General features: G+C 45.9%; 1 protein-coding gene across 3 annotated transcripts in view; it reads left to right on the top strand.

Annotated features, from left to right (window-relative positions):
* The window catches only part of RHPN1 (rhophilin Rho GTPase binding protein 1), a 30,637-nt gene that overhangs the window by 8,809 nt on the left and 3,893 nt on the right, over positions 1 to 17,935 (top strand). The window contains exons 2-14 of one of the 3 annotated variants that reach the window (XM_088148880.1): positions 151 to 266; positions 2,811 to 2,939; positions 4,140 to 4,215; positions 5,717 to 5,794; positions 6,122 to 6,246; positions 6,472 to 6,638; positions 7,535 to 7,722; positions 7,924 to 8,080; positions 10,038 to 10,157; positions 11,416 to 11,610; positions 13,386 to 13,462; positions 14,119 to 14,265; positions 14,947 to 15,105. In XM_088148880.1, the coding sequence (XP_088005006.1) occupies positions 151 to 266; positions 2,811 to 2,939; positions 4,140 to 4,215; positions 5,717 to 5,794; positions 6,122 to 6,246; positions 6,472 to 6,638; positions 7,535 to 7,722; positions 7,924 to 8,080; positions 10,038 to 10,157; positions 11,416 to 11,610; positions 13,386 to 13,462; positions 14,119 to 14,265; positions 14,947 to 15,105 (1,734 nt within the window). Of the gene's footprint in view, positions 1 to 150; positions 267 to 2,683; positions 2,777 to 2,810; positions 2,940 to 4,139; positions 4,216 to 5,716; positions 5,795 to 6,121; positions 6,247 to 6,471; positions 6,639 to 7,534; positions 7,723 to 7,923; positions 8,081 to 10,037; positions 10,158 to 11,415; positions 11,611 to 13,385; positions 13,463 to 14,118; positions 14,266 to 14,946; positions 15,106 to 17,935 lie in introns of those variants that run through there. The other 2 variants (XM_088148882.1, XM_088148881.1) reach the window with 2 other exon arrangements.

Genomic DNA, 17,935 nt, shown 5'->3' with positions numbered 1-17,935 from the left:
GAAAGATCCCGTTGGTGAGATATGAAAATGAGTCCAACATTTCAAATGTTTGAAAACCACCACTAATTTCTGCCTTTTAGATCAGCCTTCTCCAAGCTAAGGAGATCTCCCCTTAGCAGGGTTTTTTCACCTGAACTTCTTTATTGGCAGGGCTGTGATTCCTTGGCCCAGACACAACGCACGAAGCTACAACACCGCCGTGCACGAATCAACCAGCAAATCAACAAAGAGATGAGGATGAGAACAGGCGCAGAGAACCTATTCAGGTTTGCATGACCCAAATTAGCATCATAAAGGCTAATGCTAATACTACTATTAATAACCATGGTTCCTTCTTTGAGACAAGTTACCCAAAGAAGTAAGCATGTATTGGTTTGCTTGCTTTAAGAGCAGAAAACGTAAAAGTTCTAGCTAAATTACCATCTCACCTGCTGGTTTCTGTCCGATGCTCAGCATTCAGTAGTCTCAGTAGTCGCTCAGTCCTCAGAAACTAATAAGGGGAGGAAAGAAAAACATTGATAGACACATACAACGCCCACACGTGGGCATACACACATTCAGAAGAAGGGAGATGTTGGTTTTAAACATTCAGAACATCCTTTCTGGATAGGTCTATGCAAAAAACCCCCCCAAAAAAAACATTTATATAAATGTCTTCATTGGCGGGTTTTTCAAGATTCATTGCTGTTGTGCTAATTTCTCAACCAATGCAGTTTCTGACAGTTTTATATAATTGTATTATATACAATTCCAAAAAAAGGTATACAGGCAGTCTCCAGGTTATGCACACTGTACCTTGCGCATTAGGTAGAAAGGGGGTGGGGGTGTACCTGGCATGTGATCTAGCAGGCATAAAAATCTGGAACAAAACCTTTGCATATCTCACGATTGCTTGTATGATAGTTTTGCCGTGTTTTGCAGTAGGAAATCTAGCAGCAAAAGGAAAAAAAAAGAATGTATTCATTTGTTGTAGAACTGGTTGCTCAAATAATGCAAAACTTGAAATAGTTATGTTAATTTTTTAAAAATCCTGAACAGTTCTCCTAAAACCTACTTTTTAGCATTGCAACTAAAAGTCTGCAGTTATTTATCTATTTGTTAAATTGTGGTACACAAACCAGGGAGGCCTCAACCAGTTCGGTAGTTCAGACTGAGCCCTATTTAGCTGCGAAATGCTTCTTAAGAAGCTTCTGTTTAATAACCAGGAATGACTGCTGGAGACTGGCATTGGGGACGGGGGTCAGAAATGTTTTTAGGAATTAACGAGAGGCCTGGTATAGCTACGGTGAGCAGGAAGAGGGAGAGGAGGTAGTTGCTTTAAGGTTTGGAAGACCCAGTGCAGATATTCCAGAAGGTCAAGTGGTATAATCCTCTCCTCAGCTGTACCATGCCAAATGTATGCAGAACTCCTTCTTTGAAAAACAAATGTAAAACAAATTGTAAAACAAATCTCCGAGTATATTCAAATACAGCAGACAGAGTGGCAGTAAACTAGATGATAAACAACCTGTCACAAGTCAACATTTTAGCCATGAGTCTTGAGGGCAAAGGTTGGAACTTGAAGGCACCGAGTCGGAGAAGGTGTCATGGTCCCATTGGGTCGTAGAAGAAAGGAATGAATCAAAGATGAGGCCAGTGGTAGCCATTTTTGAACAGAGATGGAGAAGGGGGTGACTAGGTGGAAGTCATTTAGGTGGAAAAATTAGGACCCTTTTGGTGGGCCTGACATTGGAAGCCAGGCTGATGTGACCTTCTGCTTCTCCATGGGTTGGGCACACTATTCACATGATCCAGCCACATATATTGGGCTGGGAATTATTGTTCCAACACATCTGGAGGGCAGCAAGTTGAGGAAGGCTACCAAGGAGAAGGCAAGCTCTCTTTCTTGGAGTCCTCCATGCCACAATTTTGTAACACGTCCACATCCGCTGGTGTTTTATCTCCGTCAATGGCATGACACTGATTCCTTTGACTCAGCATGAATGGAAATGCCAAGCGTTGGGACTTGCAGTTTCCTGAGTGCCTCCCACTCCTGTGACACTGGGCTGTGAAGCTCCTCTATTCTATTTTCCAGCCCAGGACCTGTCAAAACAAGATTGCTGAGATTGCATAAGGTGAGAAAACAAGTGGTGGTGGAGGAGCAGAAAGGCTGTCTTGCCCTTATTAAATGAGCCATTAAAAACTGAAGGAGTGTGGAAAGGAGATTGGAAAAGGCACGGAAGTGCAGATAGTTAATATGTCTAGAATTGGAAAAAATCTGTGGAGGAGTCTGCAAGTACTGTAATTAAGAAGCACCTGGGAAGCTGATATAGGAGTGACGCCAACCTCCCCTAAATCTTACCAGCATGGAGCGGACGTGTGAACTGTTCCTCTGTGTATCTGGAATCCTTACACACCTTCTCACACTAATAGGTGCTGTTTTGTGTTCCAGAAATCCTGTCCCACGGGAGGTGAAGATAGCTGTCTCTTGAATTAAGAACTTTAACCAGACTTGACATTTGCAAATATGAGAAACAGCATGAAATAGTGGTTAGAAAGATGTAGGCTTGATCTAGATGCCCACTGAACAGTGCTCTTTGGAAGTGGTGGGAGCTCAGCTCTTAGCTGGAAGTTCCAAGAGTTGTGTTTTTAACATATCTGTGTGGTAACAGGTTAAGAAGATTGCTTTAATCTCCCTGGATGGATGTTGGACTATTACTCTCTTCTACATAGACTGCATCATAGGGTTGTTGTAAAGATAAAACAAGATCTCTCAGCTGTGTAGACGACAGGCATAGTAAGTTTTTTTCCCCCTTTTGTTTTGGTATAAGGGCCACTAGTAATCACAAAGTAAAGGAAACTGTTGCTTTGGAACTCAGCTATGTCAACTCTAACCTGCAGCTGCTAAAGGAGGAATTGGAAGAGTTGAACAGTTGCATGGAGGTCTACCAGAATGATAGGTAAGGTGAATGGCAGCTGCCGGCTTGGGGAGGGAGGCCTCTGGAGGTGGGCTTCAGGGGTTGGGAACATACATATGGAGTTGCCCTCTGCTAGATTAGAGAATTGAGTTACCACCTCTTGTTCCTTTTCCTTTTTAACTGGAGATCTCTGGAATTGAATCTTGGACCTTCTACAAGCAAATCAGGTGCTCTGTTGCTGAGTTATCTTCCTTCTTCCTGAGAAATAAACAAAAAAGTATAGTTCTCTTGGAAAACCTAGTTCTCTGAAGCAAAGAGAACTGGAATTGTCCCAGCAGACCTCATGGCTTTCAAAATCCCTGGCAAATTTTCCAAGTTGACTCATCCACTAAGGAATTCTTACATGTTCCAGAACAAAAACCAAGGTCATTGACCAGATCAGCTGTTAATTGGCTGTGTTCTGAACGATGACTCTTCAATAGAATTGCAATATGAAGTTGCAGTAAGCAATCTTCAGACGGTGCTTTCCCTGACCTTTCTCCCTCATGTGGTCATGAGAAGCTTTTAAAGTGGCTGCAAATACAGGCCACGCAAACTTGCAGCCTACCACCAGAGACTAAGTAGTTTCCAGTGGTGGCTTATGTGGGGAGGAGTATGTGGGTACAGGGAGGATGAGGGAGGGACATTTCCACAGGCCAGGTCTCAGCAGATCTTGTTATTCCAGGGATGATCATCACAGCCTGCACAAACAAGATCCTGCTGAACGATTGAACCACTTCTTTTTCCTAGGCTCTCATTGCTGTTTTCCTTTAGGAAAAATTAACCCTTCCTTCGTTGTTTATGATCACCTGGCATTCAGATATATAGATATTTTTGCTCTGCTCTTGTTTGTCATTAAGTGTGGATAGAAGGAACATAAGTTGGTTGGTTCTTCATCATGAAATGAATCTCCTTGATTTAGGAATGTCATTTTGTTTCCTGTGGGCAACCAGACAGGAGCTGCTGACTTGGTCTGTCACTTTTCTGTTCATTGCTGGCTTCTGAGAGGAGTCCTCTCTCTTCCTCTGCCCCTCCCCAAAGCAGTCATCATTGTTTTGGGACAGTGAAGGCCCCAGTCACATCTTCTGAAGGACTTGTCATTGAGCTGAGCACATCAAGGGAGTGGGGTAGCTGAAAGTAATTTGGCCTGTGGTCCCCCAATATTTGATCTCATCCTCCTCACTGTCTCTCTCTCTCTCTTAGTGACTCTATTAGCGTCCCCATGATTCCACTGGGGCTGAAGGAGACCAAAGAACTGGACTGGGCAGGTCCCCTAAAGGTAAGGAGATCTAGGAGAATGTGCAGCAATCCAGCCATTGGCCTTTTAAGGATTGCAAGGAGATGGATGCCAAAAGCACTGAGTCCACAATCTCCCGGGACAGAGGTTCTCTTAGGGAAGTGTGGCAAGCCTCTCTGGTTAGGTGGGATATAGTTGAAGATAACTGTTTACTAGAAAAATTACAGGAGTCCTTGGGGTTCTCTGAGCTTAGTTATTTTCTTGTAAACGTTTCGTTACCTGGCCAGGTAACATCTTCAGTGCTAGAATGGAGTGGGGTTTGCTCTCTGTTTATAATATTGGCTTGCCCTGCCAGGGTGGGTGGGTGGATTCCCCCCCCCCCCGGTCCCCCGTAGTTCCTTGATTAGTTTACTGCTTGATTGTATGTCTGGTGATAATCTTGGTGTTAATCTCTGCTTATCTGGGTGATGACTGCTGGTGAGGAGATGTTCTGGTCTTATCACCAAAATTATCACCAAGCAGTACATCAAGCAGTAACCAATACCCTAATCAAGGAACTACCAAGGGGGGGGGGGAACCCACCCACCCCGACTGACAGGGCAAGCCACTGTGTATAAACAAAGAGCAAACCCCCCCTCCCTTCTAGCACTGAAGATGTCTCCTAGCCGGGTAACTAAACATCTGCAAGAAAACCACCCAGCTCAGAGAACCCCAAGGACTCCACAGTCCAACCCTGAGCTACATATATTCTCCTCTAAAAATTACAGGGCCTGCATGGTCAGGAGCAGTGTGCTGCTGGGAACCTATCTTTGGGGGGGGCAGAATGTGGGAGAGGGGTAGTGGCCCTGCAGAGCGGCTTCTTTGCCTGGTTGGCTGCTGTAGGAAACAGGGTGGGTGGGTTGGTTGGTTGGTTGGTTGGTTGGTTGGTTGGTTGGTTGGTTGGTTGGTTTTCTATAGCCACCCATCTCAACAAGCAACTCTGGGTGGTGTACAATCGCAAAAACATAAAATAACTTAAACAATACAAAATAAATAAATACGGTCCCCAAGTAAAGCTATTGCCATAGATGTCAATAGGGGCCAAATGGGGCCCTTGACACATTCATGGCCCCAGGCCCAGGCATATAACCAGGTCTTCACAGCCTTATGAAAGGCCATCACGGTCGGGGCCATCCTAATCTCAGGAGGGAGGATGTTCCAGAGGGCAGGGGCTACGGCAGAGAAGGCGGATCTCCTAGTCCCCACCAGCTGGTATTCCTTGGCTGACGGGACCCATAATATGCCCAACCTGCTGGGCTGAATTGGACAGGTAGAAACAACTGGGAAAAAACAGTCCCTCAGGTAACTTAGGATGCTGCGCGGACTGAGCAAAAGGCCCTTATACTTCTTATCTGAGGGTGAAATGTTCCTAAATCGCCTACTTCCAGTACTGCTCCAGTTTGATTTTGGAGCATTTTGAGTGGCATTGAAAGTAGGAATTTAAGGAACATGAGCTAACAGCAGACCAACTGCCTCTGTGTTTTCATTTTCTGCACTACCCTAGGCCATGATTCGGGAGCACTACAACGAAGATGAAGACTCCTACAAGGCAGAGCTGAAAACCCTTGTGGACTTGCGGCAGGTGAGTGATCTTTGAGAAAGAAGACTTTGGGGCAAGAGTGTCTGGGCGATCAAAGTCTGCAAGATGGCAGGTGCAACGTCGCAATCAAAACTCAACGACTTTGATCACGATGCCGTACCCGCCATTTCCAGATTTTCATACATTTATGGGCAAATGCTTCTAGTTTGTCAGTAATCTGAGCAGGACGTTGAATCTGGAACTCCCGCCTGCCTGCCACAGATTTGACCCATTGCTGGTTTAATGTGCAAAGACAGGGCATGTTCTGTGGAATGCGACGTGGGAGATGTACATGGCTCTTTGGTTTCTCCTGTCTTTCGTCCCCAACAGGCCATGCGAACTCCTAGCCGGAATAAGGCAGGGCTTGAACTGCTAATGGAATATTACAGCCAACTCTACTTCCTTGACAACCGTTTCTTCTCTCCCAATAAGAATCTGGGACTTTTCTTCCATTGGTCAGTGGACCTTTTCAATATTGTTTAGAGAACATTAAAACTGTCTTGGGTGGGGACATCCAAACTTACCCCAACCATTGTTTTGGTAACAAAGAATCCATACTAAATATATATCCAAGGCAGTGAAATGTGTGTTATAATTTGGTCACAATATATCGAGTGTGAGGTTCCCCCCACTGTCGTTTCTCCAGCGTCCTTGTGTTACTGCTCTGCTCTTCTTTCTAGGTATGATTCGCTCACAGGAGTACCTTCTCACCAGCGGGCCCTGGCTTTTGAGAAAGGAAGCGTGCTTTTTAATATTGGGGCTTTGCACACTCAGATCGGAGCACGCCAGGACCGTACCACTTTGCAAGGTGTGGATTGCGCCATTGAAGCATTCCAGAAGGCATCTGGTATGTTGACTCAGAGGATTCTGTTTCAGCACTTCCTTTTATTGGGGGAAAGTAGATTGTGCTGAGGCTGGATTTGTGCAACACGTTACCCTATGTCCAGATTAACAGAATGCAGCTTAATCTTCCTTTAGCTCCCTGTGCCCAACAAATAAACCATTTCCATAGCTGAATGCAATCCCCTGGTTCACCCAACCTGCTAAGACTATGGTTGGGCTCCCCACTGAACTCCAAATTACCCCAACTCAGTAGAGTTAGTTTAATCCATGATGCAAATCCAGCCTTAAAGTTTCTTACTGGCCAATTCAAGACCCTGTTCCTAGAAACCTGCCTGTCTCTGGCTGCGGGGATTTGTTTATGAGCTAGACCTCTAAGTACTGACAGTGCTGAACCACAAAACAAATCACACACTGACTTGAAAACTCTTAGGCGGCAATCCTTTGCTTGGCTACTCAAGACTAGATCATATTGAGTTCAGCAGTGTTGGCTCCGTTGCGATGGGACTGTGGTTGGGGCCAATATACCTACCTTTTGCAGAATATGTAGGCAGGTGGGAGAGAGATGATATCCACCAAACTCTCCCTCCTGAGCAAGGTGTGGTTGCACAGCCAGAGAAGATCAGTCATCTAACCAGCTGTAAAAGTCCCAGAAGTTGCTATTGCTTAATTTAGTCATATTTTATACTGGTACTCCTGTGCAGCTTCCTTGCAGCTGCAAGAACACAGTGAGGGAGGATAGGAAGAGGGACCTTCCTTCAAGGTCATTGAGGCACTTTCTAGCTGGATGTCCATCTGCACCTGCTGATCTTTTACATCTTGAACCCTGTTCACTCTCAGCTGGGGCAAATGTGAGCTGTTTGATTATTTGGTCTCAGGCCCACTGTTTCACTTCTTTTGCAGGCGCATTCAACTACCTGAAGGAGAATTTCTCCAATGCCCCCAGTCTCGACATGAGCAGCCCCTCCCTCAACATGCTGGTGCGGCTGATGATCGCCCAGGTCCAGGAATGTGTCTTCGAGAAGGTCCTCCTGCTCAGAGCCCAGAGTGACTTCCTCACCTACCTGCAACTTGCCCAGGAAGCGGCCCGGGTAGGGTATCCAAGCACGGGTGCAAGAGGGGGCAGAGGCATTTTGTCCCACGGGACGGAACCATGCACAATGCTGAACGCTACAGAAGCAAAGCCAGCTGTGCTGTGGGTGGCCGTCACGGCACAGTGTCCTCTTTCTTGCCTCCTTGGACAGTTGCCTGCAGCATCCCATCTCCAGCTTCCCCCATCTTTGCCTCCCCAGGTGGAAGAGGTCTACTCTTTGGTGCACCAAACCATGGCCCAACCCCACGTCAAAGACTACGTCCCTTTCTCCTGGACCTCCATGGTGCACGTCAAAGCTGAACACTTCAAGGCTCTCTCGCACTATTACGCTGCTGTTGCACTTTGTGACTGCCCATGTGAGTAACCTCCAGTGTTTTTCACATTTGCAAAGAGTTTCTCTGGTTTTCCCAAAGGACTAGGAGTGTCTAAGGAGGAGGAGACAGAGGACCATTATATAGGGAGAAACCAGATCTGAGCTATAGAGCAGTGTTGTCCAAACTTGGCCACTTTAAGATGAGTGGACTTCAACTCCCAGAATTCCCCAGCCAGCCATGCTGGGAATTGAAGTCCACTCATCTTAAAGTGGCCAAGTTTGGACAACACTGCTGTAGAGTATCCATTTTACATGGTGAAACCCCTCCCTCTCTCCCTGAAGGAACTCATTTCGGAAGGAGCTTGGAGTGAGTCAGCCAAGGCTGCTCCTCTGAAGCCTAGTGTGTCTTTCCAGAGTCCTTCAGGAAGAATAATTTTTTAAATCTGCTAGAAGGGGAAAATACATTCAGCTGATAACCATCCTTTAATTAAATTGCAACTATATTACAATTACAATTAAATAAGCTGTAGCAGGTGAGAGCAGCTGGCTGATGTTCTCTTGGCTAAGCACCAGGACCACTAGGAGATCCCACGGCTTAGGCTAGATTGGAAAATGAAAAAGCAATCTTGGAATAAGGCGATGGCAAATCTCTCCTGCCAAGGCAACAATATGGATGTCTGTAGAGTCACCTGAGGGAAACTTTACTAGGTGAGATTGGCCCCATCCTTGACATCTTTCCAGAAGCCCCTCAAAACATGGCTATGTCAGCAGGCCTGGGGATCTCAAGGAAATGGTGATTTGATGAGATGGCTGCCTTGTTCTGAACATCAATACTCTCCGCTATCTTGTTGTTAATAATGATGATGATTGTAGTTTTTAACGTTTAGTTGTTTACGATAGTTTTTATCCTAAGCTGGCTAGAGTCACTTTACCTTGAGATGTGTGGCTATATAAATGTGGTTGATTGATTGATTGATTGATTGATTGATTGATTGATTGATTGATTGATTTTTTTTACCCCAATCCTACCCACTTTTGATGTGGTCTTTAGCCTGGAAAAGTGTTCCACACTTCTGGGTGAAACAGTACTGCTCTGACCTCCGGCATAGGACGGTTTCTGGGTTTTCTCCTCCAAGGTCGATGTGGGTCTTCAGCTCTCATAGCATTTTATAACCTTGGCTCACTCCTTTTGCAAGTTCAGGCTGATCTCTTTGAGGTTAGACTTCCTCGTGCCAAACGGGGCTGGCTCCTTCTCCCATCTGTGCTGAGACCTCCAAGTCTCCCAATGCCATTCAGAGGCTGGCTGGCTGCCCGGCTGGCTGGCTGCCCTTTCTTCATGATTTCACACTGAAGCTCTTCCCCGGGGGCTGGAGACCTAGGCAGGAGTCAGAAAACAGGCCTCCACTTTCCCGGGTCTCCACAGCTCTCTGCAAACCAGGATCGCTTCCTTAACCGTTCCTCCTCTGCCTCAGTCGCTTAGGGCAGCCATGATCCTGAACTAAGCAAATAAGCTTAGTTAAATTATCCTCAGCAAATAAGTCCAGGCTTTATCTGGCAAATGAGGATAAGGAGAGATTTGATCCCAGGGATGCTGGATCTCTCTCTTCCCATCACGTTCAGGATTTGATCCATCCAAAGTGGTCAAACAAGTCGAACACATTTTAGACACGTGTTTTATAATCTACATACTTTACTTCCCAGTTTACAGCATTTGATTTGAATGGCTTGCCCTGAATTTGCTAGGAGAGCTGCGCTACCTTGTCTTTCCCCTCTCCTGAAGTTTAAATGAAAGGTGGGGAACCTCCACCTCCTTTTCCGGAGCCTCCATTTCTCTCTGAGATGTGGTTTCTGAGCTTCTAGGCCAACTCCCAGAATTCCCCAGCCAGCCATTGAAGTCCACTCATCTTAAAGTGGCCAAGTTTGGACAACACTGTTCTAGACAGAGGAATGTCTGGAACTCTCCATCCCTTCTCCCAAGTCAGCCTTCTCTATTTGTGCAGCCATATCTGAGGTGGATTTCCCAGAGCACGAAAAGGCTTTCCTCCAATTTCACATCTCCATGCCTGAAGGACCAGCTCCTCGCTTGCTTTTGCAGGACCAGGAAGAGCGCCGGCGACTGGGTGAGTGACCCACCAAAATGTGGGTGCAGAAATGAGGGTAAGAAGTTGGACAAGAGCAGATACGTCTCCTGGGCTGGAGATAGTTAATGAGATCATCTTCCCCTGAGAGTTGAAAGGGCCCCAGTCATGCAGAAATGCTCCCCTTCTCTGGGGCTCATTTTAGGGCTACCATAACTTGTAAAATGCTTGACCAGGAACGATGGTGAGCCAGCCCCCAAAAACAGAGGAAGTGTTTCTCCAGAAAAGCAACCACCCTCACCATATCACTGGTCACTCTGTGAAAATGTATACCAATTTTTGGCCTTCTTTGTTGGGCATGGAGGCGAATCCTTCCATAACTCTTGATGCCAAGTATGGTTTTGTGCTCCAGATAGAGGACCTTTGTCCTCCACAATTTGCAGAATTAAAAGAGGGGGCATGAATAGGAGGTGAGCAGATGTCTTTGCAAGAAGCAGTTTCTGAGCATCTCTGGGGACCCAAACTATGGTTCAAAAGCAGCTAGGCTCTCAAAGGAGATCCTGAATCCAGACATGTCAGTTGTGAAGCATCCCCAAAAGGGGTTGCAGGAGTCTCTGTAGGGTATAGTCAAAAAAGTCAAGATGATGACCATGATCAGTGAGATCGAAGTGATGCACCTAAAAAACAGGTGGAGCTTTCATCACACTGTCATGGCTGCTTTTTTTTTTTTTAACCATATCCTATGGACACCCTTGCAATGGGTTGACAAAATGATGATTGAGTAATGCATCCAAGGGGAAACCATCATTTTAGATCTCTGCCTCCCAACCAACCAACCAGACCTTTGTACAGCATTGTGACATTAATTTGTAATGGATTTTGGAAGTGCCAACATTCACACCCACTCCTGGGCAGAACATGATAGACTTGTTCCCGTGAGGGTCACCTTTTTTTGTTTGAGTGAATTGCAGAACTACTTCTTATAGAACTACTTCCCCCTTTAATGAAGCTAGTTCTGTCCACTCACATGGTCATGTTTAAGTTTATGGTAAGAATAGTTTTTAGCCCGCTGTCAGAATTTAGAGGATAATTTTGTTAAGGCAATTTCTGAATTGCACTGATGGATGGGGCAGGTTTGAAGTTTCTTGTGTGCTCAGGTGCCCAAGAAAGTGTATAAGGATAAGCCAGGGCCTTCCAGAAAAGGTGAGGTACATAAGAAGGATCAGCCAGGTCCTTCCAGAAAAGTGGCCGTCAGCTGTAGTAGTTTCTGGTTCTCCAATGTGGTCATGTGTTTTTACAGGGAAAGCTCACCTCAAAAAAGCCATAATCGAGCATGAGGAAGCCATGAGGATCCATGGCTTGTGCAAGATCTTGAGGAAGATGGACATCCTGCAGGAGGTCCTCTCATTTGCCCACAAACGTTCCCTCAGCAAATACTCTGAAATTGACCATGAGGAAGATTTCTTTGAAACAGCGGAGGCTCCTGACATCCATCGTAAGTGAGCAAGTTGATGGATTGGGCCTTGTCTCTCAGCAGGTCGTGATTGGTCAGGTGGCAGCACTTGCCAACCTTGTCTAGATCTGGCCTGGTTGGAGCTATCAGCTAGACAAGGACATTGAGAACCCCCCTCCCCCAAAGAAGACAATATGAAAACATTTCTGTTCTGTGGCAAAAATAAAAAATAAAAATGTGTGGGTGTATCTCTGTGGTCACTAGGATTTGGGCTCAGCTCAAGGGCGTCTTGAGGTGCTTTTGTCCTGTCTAGAAGATATCTTGGTTACAAGGATGAGCGTGTAGATCCAGGTTGAGAATTACAGCTCTCACTGACGTTGCAGTTCACAGCAACAAGTGGAAGTCCTGCTCTGTAAGGTTAATTCTGCTGAGGACTGAGTTAGTTACAGGTAGCCCCAGCTGAAGAACAAGTTCCATTCCCAAGGTCTGTTCTTAAGTCAAATTTGTATGAGAGCCAGAACAGCATTATTGTATAATACTGTATAAGTAGAATTGTGTAATTAACTTGAACCATTGTGTATTTAACTCAAATCATTGTGTACTGCATTTAACTCAAATTTTGCTATAATAGACTCCATTCTTAACTATGAGTTGTCTGTAAACTGGTCATTCTTAACCTGGGGATACCTGCATTCTATTCACAGATGACTGGATCTTATGATTCAGGGCAGTTTACAAAGAAGAAAAGCATTAAAAAAAAACCACCAAGCAATTAAAACCAGACAATAAAACCAACCCACTAAGTACTTAAAATAAAAACATCAGTAATATAATACAGTAACCACAGGTGCCCAGCCCTAACGTGGGTGAATTAACATGAATAGCTTTCCAAAGAGATGCCAAGGTTGGTGCCAGTCTAACTTCTTGGGGAAAGCTCTTTGGCAGAGGGGAGGGGGCACCACAGACAAGCTCTGCCTTTGAGCCCCAACCAGTCTCACCTCAAAAATCTGGAGAACACTCAACATCCCCACCCAGGATGAGCATCCTGGACAGGACAGTGATACCAGGAGAAGGCAGTCTTGCAAATATCTAAGAGCCAAGCCATGTAGGGCGTTAAGGGTTAAATTAACACTTGGAATTGTGCCCAGAAATCTCGTGTAATGCAACACCCACAACATAGGTGCTACGTGGTTGTAACAGCTGTTGCCTGTTGGCATGCAGGTAGCCACATTTTGCAGTTTCTGATCAGTCTTCAAGGGTAGTGCCACTTGCCATATGTTGCAGTAGTCTGCCCTGGTGGTGACAAGGGCATGAATAACTGTGTCCAGATGGGCTGGCAGGTTGATGTTCCCCTGGCCACAGCTTCCACCTGCCCTTTCAATGGTAGCCGTGAGTCCAAGAGGACTCACAAGTCACAGACCTACTCTGTCATGGAGGGTGGTGCCCTCTCCAGAGTAACCACTGGAGCAGACAAAACAATAGCGGTTCTGGCATGCTCGGGTTCAACCTAGCAGATGACCTCCAGAGGCATGTTGCTTTGGTGTTTCATGAAGGATCAGAGGATTGAATCTGATTTTGCTCACTGGGATTGTGTTAAACTCTCCCTTCATGGCTTCCGAAATTCTAAGCATCATTCCAGCTCTTTTTCAAATGTTCCTCTCTAGGCTGAAGAGCTAAGAACTTGCCCAGGGTCAAATTCTGTAGGTATTTGGAAACATGGAAAACACACACATTTTTCTGTCTTGGATCCATCTTCCAGAATGGAAGAAGCCAGGTTCCAAAGTGACAACATTTTCCTTCTTCTTACATCCTTTTAGCCAAAACACATCAGAGACCCGAAATCAAGTCTCCCAACTTCTCCAAGGTGAAAGTTACAGACATCTTTCATAGCCTGGTAAGTTTGATACATCCTGTGAGGGGACTGTCCTTGTGCAGACAGCAAAGATCCTGCCCTCATAGAACCAGACCTGAAATAGTCCTGCACATTGTGGTTTCCAGTGTACACTCATGCACTCCCCTGCATGATTCTCCTACTTCCATAAGGCAAGAATTCAGGATCACCCAGGAAAGTTGATGGGCACAAGATTATGGTTGGAGTAAAATGGGAGTTTCCTCCTATACTTAGTTGCCATCAAGTCAATTCTAACTCCTGGAGATTACATGAACAAACATTCACCATCCAACTTCTCTCCAGCCATGATTAATAGCTGTTCCAAGGACAGTTCCATAGTATCTTTGATGCTGTCCATGCTTCCCTCAACTTTGCCAAGGGTAATCTGCAGCTCTTCCAAGGATTTTCCAGTGATCCTGTCCATTCATATATGTTATCTTTCCGTTCTACTTTTCTCAACTTTGCCAAGTGGAATAATTTTTTCTAGGCCATACCACCTTCTGTCCCCTGACCAAAGCATGTAAAGTTTTGATAACACCTCAAAAGAAGAATCATCTTTTGCTTCGCTGCTTCCTCCTGCACAGATTGTAACTAACCTTCAGAACTTGCTGCCCACTTAGGTAGGAGTAGCCATCATCTGTTGTTGTTTTTTTCCCCAGGGACCACTTTCAGTTTTCTCTGCCAAGAATAAATGGCACCCCCCACGGATGATACACTTGGTCCGTGGAGCAAACGGCTTTGGGTTCACCCTCCGAGGTGATTCTCCGGTCCTGGTCGCTGGGATCATCGCTGGTGGGTGTGCGGCGGTGAGTTGCCAGCCCTGTTATGGTAAAGGTGGGAACCAGGTTCCTTTGGAAAATTTACAGGAGTTCCCAAGGCGTGTTGGGAGGGCAGTCTTGGGGCAGGGAGCTGGGAGAAACCTGCCTATTCAGTAGAAGCTCAAGAACATTCAGTAAAGTTGATCCGATAGTCAGCTGGGTGCCCAGTTAGGTTGGTTTTCAGGCCAATAAGAGCTGCTGCAACTATCTACAAAACTGGTAGTTCTGTGCTTCTCTAAGAACTTTTGGGCATGGGAGAACAGATACATGGAACCTGAGTCACTGGACACACAAACAAGTACTTGATCACACAAGTCACAAAGAAGGGGGTGACCTCGGCCACCATGGACAGCTTCAAAGGGAGAGTATGCAAAATTAATGGCAGAGAAGGACAGTCTATCAGCAGCCGTGTACCATCAGAGGTAAACCAATCTCCATGACCGGAGATGCTGTACCTCCGGAAGACCGGCTGCCAGATAGCAAACAACAGGAAAAGTTTGTTTTCATATAACTAATTCAGTGATCTGTTTCCAACTCTACCTTTTTTTCCATACCCCTCCTGTGGTGTGTTCATCTTGCATCACTATTTCCTGGCTAACGTCCCCAGTGTCTCCCCCCCCCCCCTTTTTGGAGAAGCTTCAGCAAATGTACCGATTTCTACTTTTACAGGAAGCTGGTCTGAAAGAAGGGGACTACATTGTCTCTATCGATGGCCAAGACTGCAGGTGGTCCAAACACGCAGAAGTGGTGCAGCTGCTGAAGCTGGCTGGGGAGGAGGGGGTGAAGGTGGGCGTGATCACTCTTCTGCCCTCGGAAGGACACAGTGTGGTAAGGGAAGGCAAGGATGATGGGGTGGGGGCAGTGGATGATGGGGTAGGGTGGAACCCAATTGTTCTGGGGCCTTGGGGTCCCCAAGAGAGGCGTGCAGTGTTTTATTTTTTGCAAAGCAATGTTGTTTCAGATTCTCTCGGGCTAATGACCCTTGGTCAGATCAGCAGCAGACGTCAGAAACAGCACTTTTTTTATTCATTTATATGTCAGATTTATATCACAGCCCAACTCCCCCACAAGGAGGGACTCTGGGCAGTTCACAACCAAACAATTTAAAATCAGTAAAAACATAAATAATACAAATATAAAATACAGTTATTAAATACAATAAAATCCAAGAGATGGTGGTATTATTTCAGCCTGTGACCAGATAATATCGGTCAAAGGTAAAGCCAGGGAACCAGCCGACCCCAAGACTGACCATTCCCATCCCTGCCCCATGCGTGATGGCAGAACCAGGTCTTCATTTTTTTTCTGAAGTCTGACAGGGAGGGGGCCAACCTCACTGCTGGCGGAAGCGTGTTCCACAGGGCAGGGGCTGCTTCAGAGGAGGCTCGCCTCCTGGACCCCGCCAGATGAAATTCTCTTGCAGGCGGGGTCCGCAGCGTGCCCTCTTTGCATGACCGGGTGGGACGGGTTGATGTGACAGCAATGAGACGGTCCTTCATTGACTGAGAAGGGGTGGGTGGCTTTGCACCAAAGAACCAACCCCTAGTTTGTGTCACCATGGATTTTAGAGTCAAGAAGCGTGCAGGTTTATATGCACTGCAAACACACAGACAAACACACTCTGAAACAGGTTTTGCATAAACAAGTGTTTTTGGAGCAACTTATATAAATAACGATTCTCGTTATTGAAGAGCGGGGAGGCTGCTAGACCCTGAAGAAAATTCACAAATTTCTGCTATGCTCATTTTCTTTAACACAAACAGGCGTGCACGAACTCCCAACTTTTTCATGGGCATTGCTTGCACGCACTATAGCTGTGGTTGGACTGTGAAGAGTAGGAAGTGTGTGTGTGTGTGTATTGAGAGAAGTAGGGGCCAGTTAATCCGAATGCTGCCTTCTGTCCCAGGTTCTGCATCTGCCCAAAAGTGCTTTTTCAGCTTTGGGTTTGGTGAGCATCCAGACATCCAAGCCAACTTGGACTTAGACCAGTGTTTCTCAGCCTCAGCAACTTTAAGATGTGTGGACTTCATCTCCCAGAAGCATGGCTGGCTGGGGAATTCTGGTTGAAGCCCACACATCTGAAAGTTGCTGAGGCTGAGAAACATTGACTTAGACACTCAGCCCAAAGGCGCCCAGATAATTCTGATTTTTGACTTCCTCTAGAATCTAGAGGAGGACCTGAATTCTAGTCAACCTAGTCCTGAAACTCCAAGATTCTCCAACTCCATGATTTTATTCTGTTTCTTGGGGATTTTCCCCCCGCCCCAGTTCAGGCTGCTGGTTCTGGTGATTCTCAACCAACCATCTGTTGAATCAACTCTGTTTCTCTACTTGCTATCTGGGAAATACGCTGTGACAGTTGCTGGTGCCCTATTTCTGGCCATAGTTTATGACTACAGAACTGCATGTGTCCTCTTTGCTGCACTGATGTGGATTATACTGCAGACATGCCAGATCAGTGTTTCTCAACCTTGGCAACTTGAAGATGCGTGGACTTCAACTCCCAGAATTCCCCAGCCAGCCTGGCTGGCTGGGGAATTCTGGGAGTTGAAGTCCACACATCTTCAAGTTGCTAAGGTTGAGAAACACTGCACCAGATTATAAACAAAAACTGGGAATCAGGGCAATTTGTCCTCCCTCCCCAGCCCCCCAGCACAATAAACAGTGGGGGCGGCTGGTAGCCTGACTATGCTCTCCCCACCTTTTTAGTTTGCATTGCAGTTTTAACTCTTTAGCTTAATTTTAACCTCTTGTAGCTAATTAACTTACATGTTTTTTTCCTAGGATTTTCTACTTTGCTTATGTGTAACACCGCCTAGAGTCACTTGTATAGCAAGATGGGCGGCCTATATAAATTTGAAATATAAATAAATAAGAGGTTTATGAGCCGGAATGGTAATTGGAGGTATCAGTGAACCAGCTTGCCTTCCAAGGGACTTGATGAATTATTTATTCATTTTGTTTTGGGAAGCCAAAGTTTCCAGTTCAGGTTTGGAGGAGGAAGAGATGCTGTGTCCACTGTCTTGAGGACGAAGGACAGGGTATAAACGTAGCAACTACTGAATAAAATCTGGAAGGGACAGCTGCCTTTGGTCCCCCACTCAGCAAGGGAATTTCCCCCAGGGCCAAAAAGCTGGGCCTTCGTAGTTGCTGCCCCTGCCTTCCCTCCAGGATCTGGTCTGTGCCAATCCTGTTGGCATTCAGAAAGGCCATGAAGACTTGGGTTTTCAGGAAACTTCTGCTAGGCTGACTCAGGGTTAAGTCCCCCCTGCAATCAGCAGGGGTGAATTATTTTGAATGCATTTTCCTTGGGGCCACGGTGAATATATTGCCCTGCTGGGTTTTCTAATACGTGATGTCGTTCTATTTTAGTTCGCTCAAGAATTGGGGCGTGCACCTCGAAGAGCTGGATTGGGACCAAAGCCGTGTTTCTCAACCTCGGCAACTTTAAGATGCATGGATTTCAGCTTCCCATGCTGGCTGGGGAATTCTGGGAGTTGAAGTCAAAACGTTTTAAAGTTGCTAAGGTTGAGAAACACTGGACTAAAGCAACACATAAGCCTGAGAAACGAATAAGCAAACAGATAAATGGTTCTTGCTCTATACGTGTTTATTTTGCTAAGCTGCTCTTGATCCTTCTTGGTAGAGGAAGAATCTA

Source organism: Python bivittatus, unplaced genomic scaffold, assembly GCF_059951505.1.
Source record: "Python bivittatus isolate LINGU-HERP-01145 unplaced genomic scaffold, Pbiv_v1 ctg000590_np1212, whole genome shotgun sequence".
Classification (NCBI taxonomy): domain Eukaryota; kingdom Metazoa; phylum Chordata; class Lepidosauria; order Squamata; family Pythonidae; genus Python; species Python bivittatus.
This window is presented reverse-complemented; position numbering and strand designations above follow the sequence as displayed.